At 45.4% G+C, this 18,381-nt stretch overlaps 2 protein-coding genes across 3 annotated transcripts; one reads left to right on the top strand and one right to left on the bottom strand.

The window, feature by feature from the left end:
• Positions 1 to 804: 804 nt before the first annotated feature.
• Positions 805 to 2,238, top strand: LOC133904096 (uncharacterized). Its single transcript, XM_062345580.1, has one exon. The coding sequence runs from the start codon at positions 1,438 to 1,440 to the stop codon at positions 2,236 to 2,238; it is 801 nt and encodes a 266-aa protein (XP_062201564.1). The 5' UTR covers positions 805 to 1,437.
• LOC133904095 (protein ROOT PRIMORDIUM DEFECTIVE 1-like) lies at positions 2,206 to 4,835 on the bottom strand. Of its 2 annotated transcripts, none has more exons than XM_062345578.1 (2): positions 2,441 to 4,835; positions 2,206 to 2,327 (listed from the first exon to the last, which is right to left on the bottom strand). In XM_062345578.1, exon 1 carries the CDS (start codon positions 4,771 to 4,773, stop codon positions 3,610 to 3,612), a length of 1,164 nt encoding a protein of 387 aa, XP_062201562.1. In that variant the 5' UTR covers positions 4,774 to 4,835; the 3' UTR covers positions 2,206 to 2,327; positions 2,441 to 3,609. The 2 variants fall into 2 exon arrangements, with proteins under 2 accessions (XP_062201562.1, XP_062201563.1); XM_062345579.1 differs by having other exon boundaries at positions 2,278 to 3,145; positions 3,250 to 4,835.
• Between the last annotated feature and the right edge of the window lie 13,546 nt (positions 4,836 to 18,381).

The following is an 18,381-nucleotide window of genomic DNA, read 5'->3' as shown; positions in this document are numbered from 1 at the left end:
AATATGAGTCGGCTATAATTTTTTCATTACGTCTCTCAAGACTCGAACTCGATACCTCTAACCCTGATACCATATTGAGGTGTATGACCAATTCATCGAAAGCCTAAGTTAATAAAGAAAGATAAATAATTTACTTATACTTTAACACCTACCCTCCTCTGTCGATCTCATCTCTTCACCTCTTTTCTATACGGATCCCCTTACTTCTATCTCTTCTACATCTTCCGATGCAACAATCGACACCAAATTGAGTCACCCATAAGTGAATCGATCCCCCCTCTCTCTCACTCTTGTTGGTCGCGCTTGATGAGCGCTGAAGAAATTTGATGCTACAGCTGTAGGTGGCTGCTATTGTTTGTGCTTGCACGGGGTAGGGTGTATAGAGAACTATTGTTATGTTAGGTTAGATCTTTGAATTTTAGATGTAGTTTTTATTGATTTGTATGTTGTGGTAGCTATTATTTTTTAATTAAATTTGATTTAGTGTTTTTAATAATTTGCATGCACGTGCATGCAAATTATTAAAAACACTAAATCAAATTTAATTAAAAAATAATAGCTACCACAACATACAAATCAATAAAAACTACATCTAAAATTCAAAGATCTAACCTAACATAACAATAGTTCTCTATATGTATTAGTTTATTAAAAGTTTTATTGTAAAAAGATAATAAACTTCTTACTAAATCTACTAAACGTGCATATAACTTGCTCCCGTCTCGCCCTGACCGGTGCCCGTCCCGCCTTACCCTATTCTAACCAATGCATTATCCTGTCTTGTCTCAACCAGAGTAGGACAGATGGAGATCCATCGGATGGGGACTTAACCTCTATTTGCCAACTACATTCGCTCAGCTCGTAGCCAGCTGGTGGTTGACCCCCGGACGGGAACATGTTTCTGGCTTTAGAAAGCTGGTTTCGGTCCCAAAACAGAGGCCCAAGCCCCCAGCAAAACCGGAACCGGAAGACCACGAGCGCAGCCACCTCCGATGCTGAATGAAGCGCCTGCACCTTATCTCATCAGCGCTGCACCTACCAACCTTTGCATGTCAATAAGAATATCTCATCAGTCCATTGGCAAAGCTGCTCGCTACTGAACTCCTTGTCTCTTATCCAAAAAAAAAAAAAAACTCCTTGTCCTACGCACAGAGTCAACTCCAAGGTACTGCCACTACTAGTCGTGCCACTCCACTTGTTTTGCTTGCATAGTTGCATGCCGGGATGCCGAAAACAGCAGCGCTGGCCTGGCCGCGCCAGCTCCAACACACGGACGCTGTCTCTGAATCCGACGATTTCTTTGCTGCAACTTGCAACCACCGCCTCCGCGCCGGTCCTCCAATATAAGCTCCCGACCTTGCCACGCACTTCCACTCACGATTCACGAACACCAAGGAAGGAAGAAACCGCAGCAAGCCGAAGCATACATACTACAGGATGCACTTGACACTCAGCCCTGTGAGGACGACGAGGAAGGGGGCGGCCGCTGCGCACGGGCGGACGGCGAGCCAGCCGTGCCACCACGCGCACCCCGCGCTCGCACGCCTTGACGGCGGCGTCCGCGCGCTCAGGGCGTGGTCCGCCACGGGCTGCTGCGGCGCCGCCGAGGGCCTGGCGCTCGTCGACGCCGTCCTGGCCGCCCTCGGCGAGCTGCTCGCGACGCCGGGGGCCGGCGCGGCCCTCCGCGCCGCGGAACAGATCCTCGACAGCTTCCTCGCGCTCGCCGACGCGTACGGCACCTTCGGGTCCGCGCTGCTCGCGGCGAAGCAGAGCGTGGCGGAGGCGCGGGCCGGCGTCCGGCGCGGGGATGGCGCGACGGTGGCCGCGTCGGTGCGCGCGCACAGGTGGACTGAGAAGGACATGTGCCACCTCGCCGCCACAATGCGGCACGCGGCAGTGGCGTCGTCGAAGCTGGAAGGTGTCACCACGGAGACCGAGGTGGTCGATATGGTGGCGGAGGCGGCCGCGGCCACAGCGGAAGCGTCGGCGGTCGTCTTCTTGGGGTGCGCGACTATGTCGCCGGACGTGTCGGCCATGGTACATACGGTGTCCTCGCGCAAGTGGCTGGCGAGGCTGGGCGTCGTGTCGGCAGCCAGGAAAGTAGCGCCGGAGATGGCATTGGAGAGCCTGGAGGAGCTAGAGGAATGCATTTGCGCGGTCGAGAGCGGGAGCGAGAAGGTGTTCAGGAGGCTGCTGCAGGCTAGAGTTTTACTCCTGAACATCCATAATCCATTGTAATTTCAGAGGATCAAATAGGAAATGTGCAGAGTAGCTTCAGTTGGGCAGACTTCTCACTCCTTGCTTCTTGAATAGAATTGTTTCCTTCCCTTCACATGGTATATAAAATTTGATCAACGAACACAATTTGTTCTTGGAAATCAGTTAGTATACTGAATGGATCATAAACGGGCAAGAATGTACTGGTAAATCTATGGCCAACCTCTCCAAAATGAAAGATTTGAAGAGCACCCGGAGAATTGGAAGAACCTGAAGGGGAATTTCAAATTTCAACAATGGTGACAACCGACAACATGGAAAAAGTGCATGTTTCTTCGCTTATAACCGCATCTTGTTCCTGAAAGAACACAAAGCACTGGTTACAGGGTAGGAAAGAAACAACTGTAGTGTGGTGTAAACTTCAGAAAACAGCCGTGCTATGTGGTATGCACCAAGCAAGAAGGGGACTGTAACACATTTGCCGCCAATGAAATTGCTAGCTATGAAGAAACAGACAGCAATACCAACCTTGCATGTTGAACTGGGACTGTGCGGTTTTGAAACTGTATGAGCATTGTATTAGAAGGCGCTGAACTGTCTCTCTATAAGCATAACTGAATCTTAAGTAGCATCGGGTAATTCGACCATTAGGACATCATGCACTGGTTTTGCAATGCCAACCGGCAGAAAAATTGCACTTCAGAGGCACCCAGGGTTCCCAAATCAGGGTTGGCTTGGCATGAACTGATCCCCATAATAATCCATGGTAAGCTGAACTTGTAGTGTATGTGCCTGAAGCCGTCCATCACCAATTCCACACATCCTGGTGGCCCTGATGAAGCATAGAATGTTGCTGTAATGGCTAGAGTTGCACAAATTGCAGAAGCGCGCCTGGATCTTCCATTCAGGTAATGCCACCAACCAGACACTGTCATGGTGCACTTCAGCCAGTAGCTATAGCCAAAGGACTACCTCCAAAGGACCAGAGTGATGAACTAGAGCAAACGCATGAAACATATCATATAAAATTACCTGACATTAAGCAATACTTTGCAGATTGATTTACCAGGACAAACTCTTCTTACAGGGAACTAAGCGGAAGTAAACTTTAACAGTTCATCCTTGCCTACAACCACAGCCAGTCGAGAAACATCTGAGTTTCAAGCATCCACAGCCAGAGCTATATTGAATCCATCGCACAAGCATATTGACCATGGCATACAACCGACCAATGTTCCTTCAAAATCATCCATCTTCTCATCCGGTTATGGACTTATGGTCGGCACGCAAACCTCCTGCCTCTGAATTGCACCACCGACCCCATCAAAGGTGTGCCAAGCACCCTTGAACATGTTAAGCAAAACAGGATTCTCCATTATTTCGACAACATCCTTACTGCTCCTGCTTCTTTGATTCATCCAACAAGCAATCCTCGTGCTCACACAAACCACCACCGCTCTCTCTGGCGTCAGCAGTGGCACCTGAAGTCATGTTGGCACTCGAATTGGCGTTCCCAAGCCCATGGCGGCGCAGGAGCATCAGCTCAACGAGCTTGCTCCTTGCCTCAGACACTTCATTAGGCTCAACAAGCTTCCCACGACCATACGCCTCCCTCAAGAACACCGTGTGCCGCTTCCCCTTCGCCGAGAGGTAGAATATCCCGGGGTGATCCAAGAACACGTCCCGGACATTGACCTCGATTCCAAACCACTTCCTAAACTGGCTGAACTTCTCCACCTCCACCATCTTCTCCACTGTCAGGCTCAGGAACTCGTGCGCGATCCCCACCGCCCTCTTCTCCATCTTCCTCCTGGCCAGCTTCGACACCCTCTTGCTCCCCACAGCCCTCGGACTCACCACCTCATAAGGGCCGACGTACGGAAGCTGCTGCCACTCCTTCACCTTCTTGCGGTACTCCTTGGTCAGCCTGAACCCCGGCGGGAACTGCAGCTTGAAGGCGTACCTGTCCGGCCGGGTCTTCTCCACCGCCGGGGTAAAGTCCTCGGTGGCCGGATCCACGACGAGGTGTAGGATGTGCGTGTTGGGCTCGGCGGGGTTGGGGGCGAGGCGGAAGAGGTGAGGGTGCCCAGCGACGACGGAATCCTCGAAGTCGTCGGGGAGGGCGAGCTCGCGCCAGACGCGGAAGACGGCACGGAGGGGCAGGGAGCGGGAGACCGACATCGCGAGGAGGCGCTGGAGCGCCCGCGCCGCGTCAGTGGGGGAGGCGGCGACGTCGAGGAGGGCAGCGGCGGCGGGGGTCAGCGAGAGGGAGAGCGGGAGCGGGGCGCGGAGGTGGAACACGCGCGGGAAGATGCGGAGGAAGTGGAGTGCGCCGCGGCGGTGGAGGCGGAGCGGGAGGCGGCGCGCCAGGCCCGGGAGTGCGAGCGGCTCGGGGGACGCCCGCAGCGCGTCCAGCAGCGGCGAGGCCGCGACGAGCGGGAGGTGCGCCGTCGCGAGCCGCTCGAAGGCGTGGTCCAGGTGCCGCGCCGCCACGTGCCGCGCTGCGGTGATCTTGCCCCGCGCGTGCAGCAGCCGCGCCGGCAGCCGCGGTGGCATGGAGGATCGGGGTTCAGGGGTCGCGTCCGGCTCCGGCCGCGCCGGCGCGGTTCGTGCTCTTCTTGTGAGTTGTGACGATGCCGCCTTCGTTTCGTGGGCCTGATGGGCTGAAACGCAGTTGGTGACTGGGAGGTTGAGTCGAATGGGCTGTAAAGGTGGAGACGCGGATTTTTTTATTTTTATATGTAAATTTTCAAATTTAGTAATTTTAGACGTATGTTTTAAAAAAATAGCACGAATAGGCTGTTGGAAGTGTGACATATTTATTTTTTAAAATATATTACTCTTCCAACGAGCGATAGACTTTCAAACGACCGCCTAAAATTGCTAAATTTGAAAAACTAGAAAGGTGGTCCGTGCAAATAGCGTGACTAGACTTATCATAATCCACTTGATAAAAATAGTAAGTGTAATTTGACTTTGCATGTGATATTATCCTTCATTTACAAAAGATATAAAATCAATACAAAATAAAATATATGATGCTCCAAACATAATAGTAGTGCTGCATTGTTATTTGAGGGTGAAAGATAATGCACGTAGATTTAGAAAAATAAATTAAGTGGAGGCAGCCTAAGTCAATCGAACAAAGTCTATATGTCTAGTCTAGGTAGTACGGACGAATGTGTATGGTTTATTTGTTTTTTCTACTTCAGTGGGATAATATCGTATTCTACACAAATTATATTGTCGGAGTCCAAACTTTATTTACATGAATTTTTTAGAAATTATACAAATTGATCTTCTACTATTGTATTTAGATATGGAGTTTTGACATAGTTGTATTTGTTGGAACATAGTAGTTAGTTTTTTAATTTCAAATTAGAATTTCTTATTAATTGCAAAATATATTTACAAAAGTTTGGTTCTTATCCAAATATTTTTGTTGCCAGGAAAATTTCTAATATCAAAATTACCGACATGAGCAAAGATTTCCTTTCCCGTGCAAGAGAGCCAAAATAGGATCTCTAATTACCCGTGATTACATAAAACATAAAACAAATAATATCTTCTTCAAAGCTGATCACGATAGCATCCACGATAGCATCCCCTTGCCCAGGTGTCTATATTTTCTTAATTGCCCGCGCAATTGTGCAATGTTTTTTCTTTTGCTGCTCCTATTAGTTGCTTATTGGTTATGGTACAGAGGTTATCTTATAACTCCTATTAATTGTTTGTGGTTTTACCAAAAAGATCATGCACTAAATATGGGGAAAATGTAAGCAAATACTCTAGATAAATTGTGTTCTAAATATGGAGTATCGCGTTAACCCTTATTCAATGTGTGTAAAGCTAACACAATGTATTAAGAAAGATAAGTTACAGAACTACCTCTCTTGCTCACGCTGATTCCTTACCTTCTCTCGAGCTTGTTGCTGCCCCCTCAACGACCATAGAGACAACCTTGCAACAGCGGAACACGGCATGATTGTAGCAAAATAGAAACTTTCTAGACAAATTGAAACTCCCTACTAGAACCACACGAATTGTAGACAAAATCAAAACCAAATGAGCTGGTTAAGCTTCGATAAACTTCTTGCTACTTGTGCAGCTCTGTTTCTTGCGTTGCTTTGGGAAGGAAAGGGGCAGCCTTCAAATTGGGCACCAGCACGTACGACCTCGATGAGCTCGACTGTAGTGGATGGATTGGCAAGCTCCGCAGCGTTGCAGTGTTACCATCCGTACTCACAACATTGATGTTGTTGCTTGTTTACTTGGTGACCATGGGTGCTTTCTTGCTCGGTGCCCACGATTGCTAGTTTCTTGTATACTGTAACATCATGAGTTTTATCATATTAATTAATAGTAAATTTTTCTTCAAATAATTTTTTTAATTAATCAAACCAAATAAAATCAAGAAAATATGTATATGAATATATATATACACACACTAGTATGTATATATTCATATATATTAAATTGACTGAGTATTTCAAAATGCACTACCTTAATTTCTAAACTTCTTCGTGCATTAATTGATTCATGTATATTTGGTTTATTATTTTTATGATTCTTTAAGTGGAGATTTGAAATTGAATATCTCTCAATTTCAAATCTATTCTTAGATTCTGTCACGTCCTGATATCCGTAATTGTGTGTTTTAATCCTAAAACATGCAATTTCAGCTTCATGTTCCAGTTTGGGTCACTGGAGCACCTCACTTTGAATCAATGAGGTGGGAGAAGGAAAAACTAAGAGAAATAAAAGAGCTAGAAACAAGTCTGGACTTTCCTCTAGGTAAATAGGGCCCACTTGGGTGGAAAATATCTCTCTATAGGTGGGCAACAACACTCTCTCTCCCCCTCAACCTTGCCCATACGTACTACTCACCCACTCCACCAGGCAAGGCTTTTTGAGGAAGCAAGTTGGAGTTGGCTGTCTCTCACTCTCTCTCTTAGGCTCCCTTTTTCCTCTTTGGATCCCTACCTCTGGGAGCAAGATCAAGGTACGTATGTGGTACTCACGTGACCACCAGCTCAAGGATTACTCGTCCATCCAATTCATTTTCAGTTTTCCCGAAGGAATTCGAGCTGGTTCTAAACTTGTTTGGTGTTCTTTGGGAGAAGCAAGGAAGCAGCAGTTTTTCCTCTCTTCTCCAAGCCATTTTCCGTCGTTTCCTCCTTCAACTGGTGGTCACCAACCTCAGCAAAGGACCTTGGGTGAGTCTGCTAGGCTCCCATGGCAAGTATGCTCATTTTTGGTTGGATAGATCTTGAATCTGGAACTAGGGTGGCAAAGTTCTTAAAGTTCTTCAGTCTGGGAACAAATGAGGATTTATGTGGATTTAAGTTAGGAATCATGTTGCTAGGCGGTTGAGCAAAGTCTAGACCCTGTACACCCTTCTAGGCATTTTTACCTTTGATTTAGAGAGACTCCCAGGTTAGTTTAGCCTAGTTTTTCCCTTCGTAATAGCTGCTATTCTGGAGATGTACTAGGCTGATTTACTGTAGCGACCAAGTACTGTTCACCCGAGCACCCCGGATACTGTTCACCCCGCGCACCGGGTACTGTTCACCCCGAGCACCCCCGGATGCTGTTCACCCGAGCACTCGGGTACAGTTCACCGAGCACCCACTGTTCACCCGAGCACCCGGGGTACTGTTCACCCCGAGCACTCCCGGGTACTGTTTATCCCGAGTACCCCGCGAGTACTGTTCATCCCGGACACCCCGAGCACGATTTATCAGGCTTTCCTGATAGCTGATAGCTTGTAAAATTCGTAGTTAATTCGTACGAACTCCAAACTTTATGAGACCACTTGGAAAATTCTGGGTTGGGTAGTGTGATCTGGGAAAAATATTGTCATGTTTTGTGGAGCATATTTTTCTTATATGGTCGCATTTCATACATGCTCATTACATTGCACGCGTTGCTCTCTATAGTGAACGCCGATCCGTCGATCCCGGAGGCCGTGGGCGATCGTGAGGCGTCCCACCTTTCTGATCCAGGGCAGCAAGGCAAGCATCGTTCATATTGTACCGTGTCTACTTGAAAATTTAATATGTTATCTACGCTTATGTATACATTGCATGTGTCGGGTACTGAGTTGGGTAGAACCTATGCCGATGCATTATCCCATTTCGGTCACGTGTCATGTGTTGTTCCTAGGAGCCTAGTGGTGTCATCGAGATCTAATTTTAGTTCGCTATGCTTAGTGGTACTTAGGTTTTCCGGTAGAAGTCGACGACGGCGTCCACCGTTGTCGCGAGCCTAGGACTTATTACTTGTTCACACTTATGGTTGTGTTGATGATGAGTCGGTTTGGTGAGTGGTGAGTTGAGACGAGGTGTGGGCGGTGTTAGGGGTGTCATCTGCTCACGAGGAGTCCTCAGTCAGTTCGGGGAGGGAACCCGGACACCGTAGACCGCTTGCACCGGTTAAGCACCGATCATCGGTGTAGTCGGCTTTAGCACATACCTTACTCACCACATGCTGATATAATGGTAGGCGAGCTGATTACCTTCGCAGACGTGGTCATGTGGGCCTCGTCATAGACGGTGTGAGTCCGGTTTGAGTCCGGGCTTTTAGCGGTATTAGTTTGCTCGGGGAGTAGTTCTAATACCGCCTCGCCGAGCTATGGTTGATCCACATGGTTGGGCCTGGTTGGGAAAGGTTGTCACGGGTACCCCCTTGTGTGCATCTTAGCGGGTGGCACAAGCCGTATGGTCCCTGTGTCGTGTGGGTCCAGGAGTATCCCCTGCAGGGTGTATAATCAGTTCGAACTGCCGCGCTCTCGGTCATGAGCATCGCTAACGCTTATCTCCACCGAGCGACCATGTTTTGGTCGTAGAGTTTCGATGTGGGTTGTGGCATGGTTGGTTTGGGGTGGTTTGGTTGGTATGTGGTTGGTGGTTTGGTGGGAATGGTTTGCTTTTATACACTTGTTGTTCATATATCTGTTCTGATCAGTTGGTTGGCAGGGTTTGAGTCGGTGGTTGGTTAAGTCAGTTGCTTACACTTAGAGTCTAGGTTGCTTACCGCTTAATGAACTTAAACATGTCTTAATCCTTGCTACAGCTTTAAATGCATGATCCTTGGAGTCGAGAATATATATACTCATACTGTGTAAGACTTGCTAGTACCTTCGTACTAAGGGGTGCTGCCCTTAAGTTGCTTTCAGGTTCGCAGGTTGGCGAGGAAGAGGCAGTGTTCGGCTACTTTGTGCCTGCCGATCAGGGTGGCGGGCAGGAGTAGCACCTTCTACTCCGAACTCCGGCGCTTGTGGTATGGAGCCTAAGGGCATACGGCTCCATATTCTTTTGTTGTATAGGTTTATCTTCCGCTGCGTAGTTATTGTTGTTCCTCTTTTGTTGTAAATTGTGGAAGCAGTTGCATGTTTAATAATGGTAATCCAGTTTAATTATTTGCTCTCTATTAAACTGTGTTGTGATATTTGAGTTGGAAGGCATGTGTTCCGATCCTGGGCACAAAACACGTGCCGGGACTACCAGAATGGTATTCTGGTTAATCGTCGAGGTTGTGATTATGAATAATGATCCTCCTGATGATTAATTAGAATACTATTTGGACGGTTCCTCACAGATTCCATTCAACTCAAATCCAATTTGAATTTAAATCTTTTTTATTCAAATCATCTTCCAAATCTTAGAGCTTTACTCCCATCTTAATTCAAATATCCCCAATTGAATTTATACCAATACCTAACTCAAATCCAAATTCAAATCCACTTTTGAATTTATCTCAAAACCCTTTTGTTTTTCTCCCCGGGCCTAATTTCCCTCCCTCTCTCTTTGTGTGACCCGACAAACCAACCCACCGGCCTAGCTTCCCTTCCCTATTTTCTTTCCGCGCTTGGCCCACTAGCACACTCCACTGACCTATCTCTCCCCGTGCGGGCCAGCCTGCTCGCGCTCGCCCGCGCCCGTGCCCACGTACGTGCAAGCCCAGTCATTCACGTGTCAGCCATCTGACACGTGCCCTCTCTGCTCGATCGCCCACGCCGTCTCCCTTGCCAGTACGCCGCAGCCGTGCTGTCCACCCTACCACTGCGATGACCAGCGCATTTAATGCTCCGGTGACTTTCTCGCCATCTCCGCTCTCTCTCTCTGCCCCCCTCTCTATGCTTTCTCTGTGCGCAGCCGAGCTGCCTGACACCCGCGAATTTGCCGCCCGTGCATGCGCTTGGACGGCGCAGTGCGACCATGCCACGTGAATTAAGGTGGGCGCCGCCCCGTCACCTCACTGTCGTGCTTCTCGCTCATCCCCCTCCCTCTATAAATAGAGCAGCCCGATCTCCCCTCGTCTGTTTCCCTCGCCTCGCCATTGTCACAGCAACGCCGTAGTCACCATTGCTCGCCGTTGTAGCTTTGTTGTCGCCATTTCTTCCAGACAAGAAACCGATGAGTACTAGGAGCTCCCTGTCATCCCGATGTCGCCCATGCCTCGCCCAGAAGTTGGACCAGAGCATGCGCACACCAAAGACATGCCGACGTCATCGTCACCAAAACTTCACCGCGATCGTCCTCACCCTCTCCCACCCCGACTCAGTGAGCTTCCCCTCGTCCTCCCCTTTCAATTGCGCGTGTCGTTTTTCCTTTGGCTTAATGCCGGCACTCCCCTCCACGGTCACTGAGCACCGCCGGTCAGACCATGGTCCAACCATCGACCCTTAGACCCCATGGCCGAATTCCCCTCATCGTGCCGACCCATAGGAACCTTTAATCGGCCAAACCTGCATCCCTTTCCTCTTCTCTGCTGCACTAGTTGAGCTCCATCGCCTAGCTTCACTTGGGCCGCCATCCGACGCTGCTCCAGCAGCCGTTAGCTGACGTTAAGCCCCCAAACGAAATCCCGTCACATGTAGATGTCTGGTGACCATTTCTCTTTGTAAGTCACTGGCAGGAGCGCGAGTCCAGTGAGCCCTCCAACGCGACTCCATCGTGATTGCTCTCCGTCGCTCCCCCTTCACCGCTTCGCTCTGCTGGCGCGCCCGCGTGCACACGCGCGTATGGCTTGGCACGCTCCCGCACCACGTAGCCCGACCAAGGTAGGCTGCGGCTCGGATCGCGTTCTGGCCTTCTAGGCTAGGCCAGCTGGCCGAGGGCGTGCCCTAGTGGGCTGACCCAGTTTCATAGGCCACAAACGCAATTGGCTAGGTGCACTAGGCCGGTCCCATCTATAAATAGTGCAATTTCGTATTTTCTCGGTTTAATTTTAGATTAGATATTCTAGGAGTTATAACTTCTCCGTTCTTGCTCCGATTTCGATGATTCTTTTGTCGAAATTTATCTAAATTTGAGATCTACCTTTCTATCACAGTGTGATATCCATTAGGGATCATTTGGCTTTCTATTTGGTGTTATTTGATTCTTCTATAGTATAGTTTGTTATTGATCGTAGTTGCATTTGCAGAACCAACAGAGTTTTGTGAGTGCTGTTCAGGAAGCATTAGGAGCGAGGAAGGTCCTGATTACGACCAAGGCTTCAAGGAGAACGTCAGAGAAGGCAAGTACTATCTCCTTGATCATATTAAACTTATGTTTTCAAATAATCTACACGATTAACAAAAAACTGAACTTATTATCGCATATACTATGTATTGTGCTTTTCAACTGCTTATACTAGTTAATCATATCAAACAATTTTCATGCCTTAATTTTTATCATCCCGAATACATATCACCCTAGGATTTATCTATCGTTATCTATATTAACATCGTACGACGCCTTGATATCTACTTATCTAGCATGCTTAGGATTGAATATGTTTCCCCGGAGACGTTGCTTTCAAAATATGTCTCTTCGGAGACATCACTTGATCATTATCAATGTTAACTCATATACCATGAATCCTTGGTAGTTGTGAATCCCGTGATGTTGGTGAGATCCTTAACGTCATGTGGGATATGACGGGTGGTGCGTAAAAATTGGTGAAAATTATTTTGGTGGGGGCAGGTAGAGTAGTACTTTGGACGAGAATACTCTTGAGGGTTTGAGTTACCTTTATGGTATTCATTACCAGAAAATGCTTGCTCTGGCTACTTAAGGACCGAGTCATTTCTCTACCATGCTTAAGCCACCCCAATGCAACCATGCGTCCTGTATGGATAGGACTTGATTTTTCTTTCACCAGACTAGGTTGTGCATCATATTAGGAGGCTGAGAGCAACGAGAAGTCAATTGATTATCTGTCCATCTATTTGAATATGCAAAGATCAACAAGTGCTTAAAAATAGAACTTGACATTTGGTACAAGGCCTCTAGTACTTGGGGTGTCTCATAGAAAAGCTCGATAGGAAAGGTGATTAAAGTATGTCGGTATGATTCGCTCCTCCGCTTGCAATATTTAGAGGCTGAGCATATCGCGTGGGTATAGTGTACAACCTCTGTAGAGTGTAAACATATTCGAATAGCCGTGTCTACATTCATGGACATACGAAGATAAAACCTTTTTGACTAGACTCCGGATGTGTGTGTCTTGATGAGTGAGTGTGTGGACTAGATGTCTATGAGATGAGGTAACTGGCTAAATTTGTCAGGATCTATGTGGTACTAGAGGTGCACCAGATGTGATGATAGGAACTGCGGAGTGAGGTGTAGCCCTTCCTAGGACCAAAAACCCTTAGATATGACTTGTTACCTGGTTTTGAACTACTACAAACTGTTTTAAGGTTAACAGTAGAGAATACAACTGAGTCCCTACATAAACTGTTTTGCGCTTAAAACTAAATCGTAAAGTCTTATCTTTGAATTACCTTTATGCATCTATGAAACTCTTGAAGTAGTATAGAGCTTGCTGAGTACCTTTTGTACTCACTCTTGCTGTCATTCAGATGAGAAAACTAAAGCCGACTTCGCTGGAGGAGAAGGCGAAGATGAAGAGTAGACTTAGAAGTCGCGTTCGCATCCTAGCTGCTTGTGGCTTTGAGTCGTTATCTTTCGCTGTTCTTTTGCTGGCCATTAGGCCAAGTTTATAATATATATATGATTTATAACCTTTTGTACTCTGTAACCTTAGTACTTTATGTACGAAGTTTGACTGTGATACTATAATTTTTATATTATACGTATCAACTACTTGATCGAAGGATTGATACAAAACGCATAGGAGATCTCGGGAAAGTGGGGTCTTACACATACGCCGGGGGAGGAAGGGGAAGAAGCAAGATTCAATTCTTGCAGAGCCTTGCCCTGGCAAAGAAACCACATCTCTTTTGTCACCTTCTCTTCCCCCTTCCTCATTCTCCCCTCCAGATCAAATCGACTGAGCAAAGGGTGATTCTTAAGCTCACCTCATCTAGGCTTGTGAAGATTATCCATCGGTGATGCGATCCGGGGCTGCCATAGTGCACGTTCATTGGGGCATGACTCTGAGGCCGACTAACTCCTTGTTCATCCATCAGCATGTAGTTCCTAGGTTGTCACAACCGCTCTCATCCATGAGCATGCGACTCCAGGATGACGTAGCTCCGTTTGCCCATGGGTGCTAGATTCAAGGCATGTGCTGCTCCTTTCGTCTGCCAGCTATTGGTTTCCAGGCCGTAATAGCCACTCTCATCCACGGGCGTGTGACTCCAGGCTGGCAAAGCTTCGTTCACACACGGACGCTCAATTCAAGGCATGTGCTGCTCCTTTTATCTACCGGCTATCCGTTCTAGGTCATCGCAACTGCGATTGACCATCGATCTTGTTGATGAAGATGTTTCAATGGCTCTCGAGGGTGCAGTGAGGATCGACATGATTTGTGTGCCTTGATTTGATATTGTTTGGTTGCAATTTGCGCCTTGAATTGGATTTGTTTGGTTGCAACTTCTACGATTTGGCTATGCTAAGGAAGCATGCGACCCAGGGCGGGGTCGAGTTTGCTGGGCGATGAAAGCTTTGCATGCCATATGCTCTGTGCCATTCTCTCGCCCTAGCCTAGTTTGAGACCATGACTTTGCGCTAATGTAACCGCCTATCCAACTCGCCACGATGTCGGGCTCATACGTCGACTGCCTTTGCCTCTCGCCAGATACTTGTCCCTAGAACTGCATTGTCTTGACACACAACAAGAGCTCTTGGTCGAGGAGACTTACATATCATGATCTAGGTTGCTTTAGGAGTCTGGGTGAAAAGACTGGACTTGTTTCTGAATCCTAATACGAATCTAGCTTTGTATTATACAATAGATTCTATCTCTACTACAGATTTCATGTAAGGTGTATTGATGCACGAATTAATCGAGCAAAGATGTGACCATTAGAACTTGGGCTCACTACAATCAACGGGGTGGATCTTTCTTTTTTCCAATGATTAAAGTGATATTTTTTCATAATTTTAATTCCAAATTTAGCTATTTATTAATTGTATTTGATATAGACTCTTTGATTTAATATAGACCGATAGATGATCATAACAATCATGGTGCATATCCTTTTCTTTTTATATTTACATGAACTCTTTATTTAGACATTTTGCTTTCCAATCCATATAGAAATTGAACTATTGATTTCATTATTTTTTATTCTAAATATTAACTATTGATTAATTGTATTTTACATGGGCTCTTTATTTATGTATCTTACTTCCTAATTTGCATGTAAATCAAACCACTAATTTTTCATATTTTTTAATTCCGAATTTAATTATTTATTATTCGTATTGACATGGAATCTTTTTTAATCTAGTACATTAGATTATCATAACAATAAGCGGTGTAGATTCTTTTCTTTTTACAGATTAATGTGGTAATTTCGTGACGTTAAGAGCTAAAGTTGTGACTCTTTTCCCCTTCAAATATTAAAATAATGGATTAAAATAAAAAAAAATTGAGATGCGGAGCTGCTGGGGCTAGGGTTTGGTTACCGAGTCCACACACATTGGCCTCGGGTTTTCATTTTTTCTCTTCCTTTTTTGAGACATCTTAGCCGTCAACAAGAATTCAAAGATCCCAGAACCAGGTTTTTCTATGCTCGCCCGACGCTAGAAAATCGCAACAAATTCAGAGATCGTAGTCTGTCTCCTGCCGGATTCGTTCAAAAAAGAGACTATCGTTCAAAAAAGAGATCGTAGTCTGGTATCTTTGCTACCGTTGCGTGGAGTCATTCCCTCCTCTTCGAGTTCCGCAGTCGAGGACCTGATCAGGTGAGTGGATGGATACATGGTTAATTTTCAGTTTCCCACTTCTCCTCTTTGCTTGTTTCGATCATCGCCTGAGAGACTTCGGTTCTTGGATCCGGTGAAAGAGGGGATATGTGGCGAAGCAACCTTCGTCAGGAAGGAACATCAATGCAGGTTTCAGTGGAAAGGAGGGATGTGCCATGGCGTGCGTCCACTTTTTTCTTTCTTTTTTCCCCGAGATTCCATCCATGGCATGCACTTCTTCTCTTTTCGTTTACTTTTCAGTGGTTTTTTATATCGTTGGATCCAAAATTAGGATGTGCTTTTACCATTTTAAAAAGGGGCAATTTGCTAAGTAACATCGCAAAAATCATAAAATTGAAAAATATTATCGGTGTGAGAATGATGCGTGGATTCTGAGCCTATATGTCATTCTCACAGCCGATGTTATTTTTCAATATGAACATTTTTACAATAATATTTATCTAATTTTGAATCAGGATATGACTTTAGTGTTCTACAGATCTCTAACTGTATTATCATCAAATATGAAACACCACGCCTATGAAATCCTATGCAAAATATTAGGCCAAATAAGTAGGGCACATACATGTAAAATATCAGTCTATGCATTTTATTGCACCAATTTTTTAATAGTAAGATCTATTTCCTCGGTTTTCTTTGGAAGCAGAGTCGAACGAGTCTGCTCCATGCACGCTCGCTCCGTGCATACCCGTGCGAGCTCTCGGACTTGAACACGGGCTTAATCGAGCGCTCGAGCTGTGCGAGCGCCGTACTTGCCAACCAGGCTAGCGCCTGGATATCATTTTATTGCACCGATACTAGCCAAAGCATGCCATCACAAAATTGCATCTTTTTTCCCACCCGGTTCTGAGGTTTACTATTTTCCAAGTCAAAAGGGAAAGCTGGAAATGCTGGGAGCAAATGGAGGACCGACAATCTCTCCCCATAACACTCTGTGGTGCCATTTCGTCCATCGACCAAATCCTGTCCACTCTCCATGCAGGAAAAAACAGGGAGGGTAAACATCACCGGCGGTAGTGTGCGGGGAGATAAAAACGGGAACAGCTCAAAAGGAGAGCCTTTTGGTTTTACCCTGCTTCTACGGCAAACAACCATCATGGCCGGGCAAAGCTGCCCAGATCAATGATAGAGTGAGCAATAGTCAGAGAAGGCAGAGCAAATTTGCTAAGGTGACAAGGGAATACCAGGATTTACATCGTAATTTCGTTGTGTTCATGGCACTGTATTTTTTTTTCTGCCAAAGTCGTCAGTATGTTCGCCAACAAGATTGTTCTTAACATTGTTTAAAAAATCTTTTTTTCTTGATGGTATTTTCCTGAACAAATTGTTTATTGTTGTGCTTCGGGAGCAAAACACCTAACATACCATCATCTTCATGCAAATGACAGCTGATTGGTTCTTGTTGCCTAATACCATCTCCAACCATATTCCCTTCATTTCGTTCCTTTCCCGATTCTCTTCTCTGTTTTCATTCCCTTTATTTCCTTTTATCTCCAACAGCTTTCCTTCGAGAGGAATCGCGAAGGGAAAGGAGAGAGAATCATATCCTGAAGGGAATGACCTTAGGAATTCCTTCGTGACGGGAACCGTGAAGGGAAACCATTGGAACGCTAAAAGGAACGAAAATTCCGTCATGAAGGAATTCTGGACCCTGAAGGAAAACCGTTGAAGATGATCCAAGAGCAAAACAACAGATGAAAGTAAACTCTTGAAATGTCAAAGATTGTTCAGAAACCAGTAGGCTAGAAATTTTGTTCAGAAACCAATAGGCCAGAAATTCAGAGCACATTTCTTGCCCCGGTCCACACACCATCATCTGTTTACAACCCGAAGGCAAGAAACGTCAATGCCAGACCACATTCATGCAAGAAGCCTAATTCCAAGGACCAGACAACATGGTTGTATCTGTTTATTCAGATTGAGTTAAATTTTTATTTGGTTGAGATGAGTAGATACAAGAGTTAAAATTATAATTAGTTACTCGTATAAAGATAATTTTATAATATCGATAAGTGAATTCATTGCATAAGCTAATACAGAAGTCTGCATTCGTCGGGTCAAGCTATAGAGTGAAACTCCCTCCGGAGTTAGACTAAAGACGTATATTTGTATCCGTTGGATTATACTAAAACAATAGATATAGGTAACCAAACAAATATGTTTCTTTGTAAAATTATAAGGGAATATCACAAAACTATATTCTTTTGATTTAACTATTACAAAATTATAATTTTTTTCCTCATATTTTACAAAATCACACTTATTTTGCATCACGTTATCACAAAACTAAACTTCTTTTGGTTTAACTATCACAAAACTACACTATTCCCTTTATATTTTACAAAACACACTTACTTTACATCACTTTATCATAAAACTACACTTTTGTTACTATAAACAGATCTGATAAGATGAATCCACGCGTCATACTTACAGGCTTCAACCCTCACCGTTTGCTGATGTGACTGACTACGTCATGTCACAATTGCTTGCAAGTTAGCAGATCCTATATGGTCTTTGAGCTCTTTCTCTTGAAAGCTACCGATCTAGCGTGAGTTGAATTTCTAGACGTGAAAAATTGATGTTGGTGGGGGTTGACGTGTCACCATTTAGCCATACAAATAGTGCCATACTAACCCCCACCAGCGCCAGTTGGGCGGCTAAATGGTGCCACGCCAACCCTCCCAACGCCAATTTTTCGCGTTCAAAAATTCAACTCGTATCAGATCGATAGCTTCCAAGAGAAAGAGCCCAAATGACACGTATGATCTGTTAACTTGACAAGTAATTGTGACATGATGTAGTTAGTAATGTCAGTAAATGGTGATAACTGAAACATATAAATATGACACGTGTACCTATCTTATCAGATCTATTCATATTAATAAAAGTGTAGTTTTCTGATAAAGTGGAGCAAAGTAAGTATGATTTTGTGAATAGTAGGAAAAATATATTTTTTATAGTTAAATTAAAAGAAATATAATTTTATGATAAAATAATG

This window comes from Phragmites australis, chromosome 21 (genome assembly GCF_958298935.1).
Source record: "Phragmites australis chromosome 21, lpPhrAust1.1, whole genome shotgun sequence".
NCBI lineage: Eukaryota > Viridiplantae > Streptophyta > Magnoliopsida > Poales > Poaceae > Phragmites > Phragmites australis.
Note: the sequence above shows the minus strand (reverse complement) of the source record. Positions and strands in the feature narration are given on the sequence as shown.

What these genes read in the sequence shown, in the direction of transcription:
- LOC133904096 (XM_062345580.1), top strand. Translation starts at nt 1,438, where the DNA reads ATGCACTTGACACTCAGCCCTGTGAGGACGACGAGGAAGGGGGCGGCC.
- LOC133904095 (XM_062345578.1), bottom strand. Translation starts at nt 4,773, where the DNA reads ATGCCACCGCGGCTGCCGGCGCGGCTGCTGCACGCGCGGGGCAAGATC.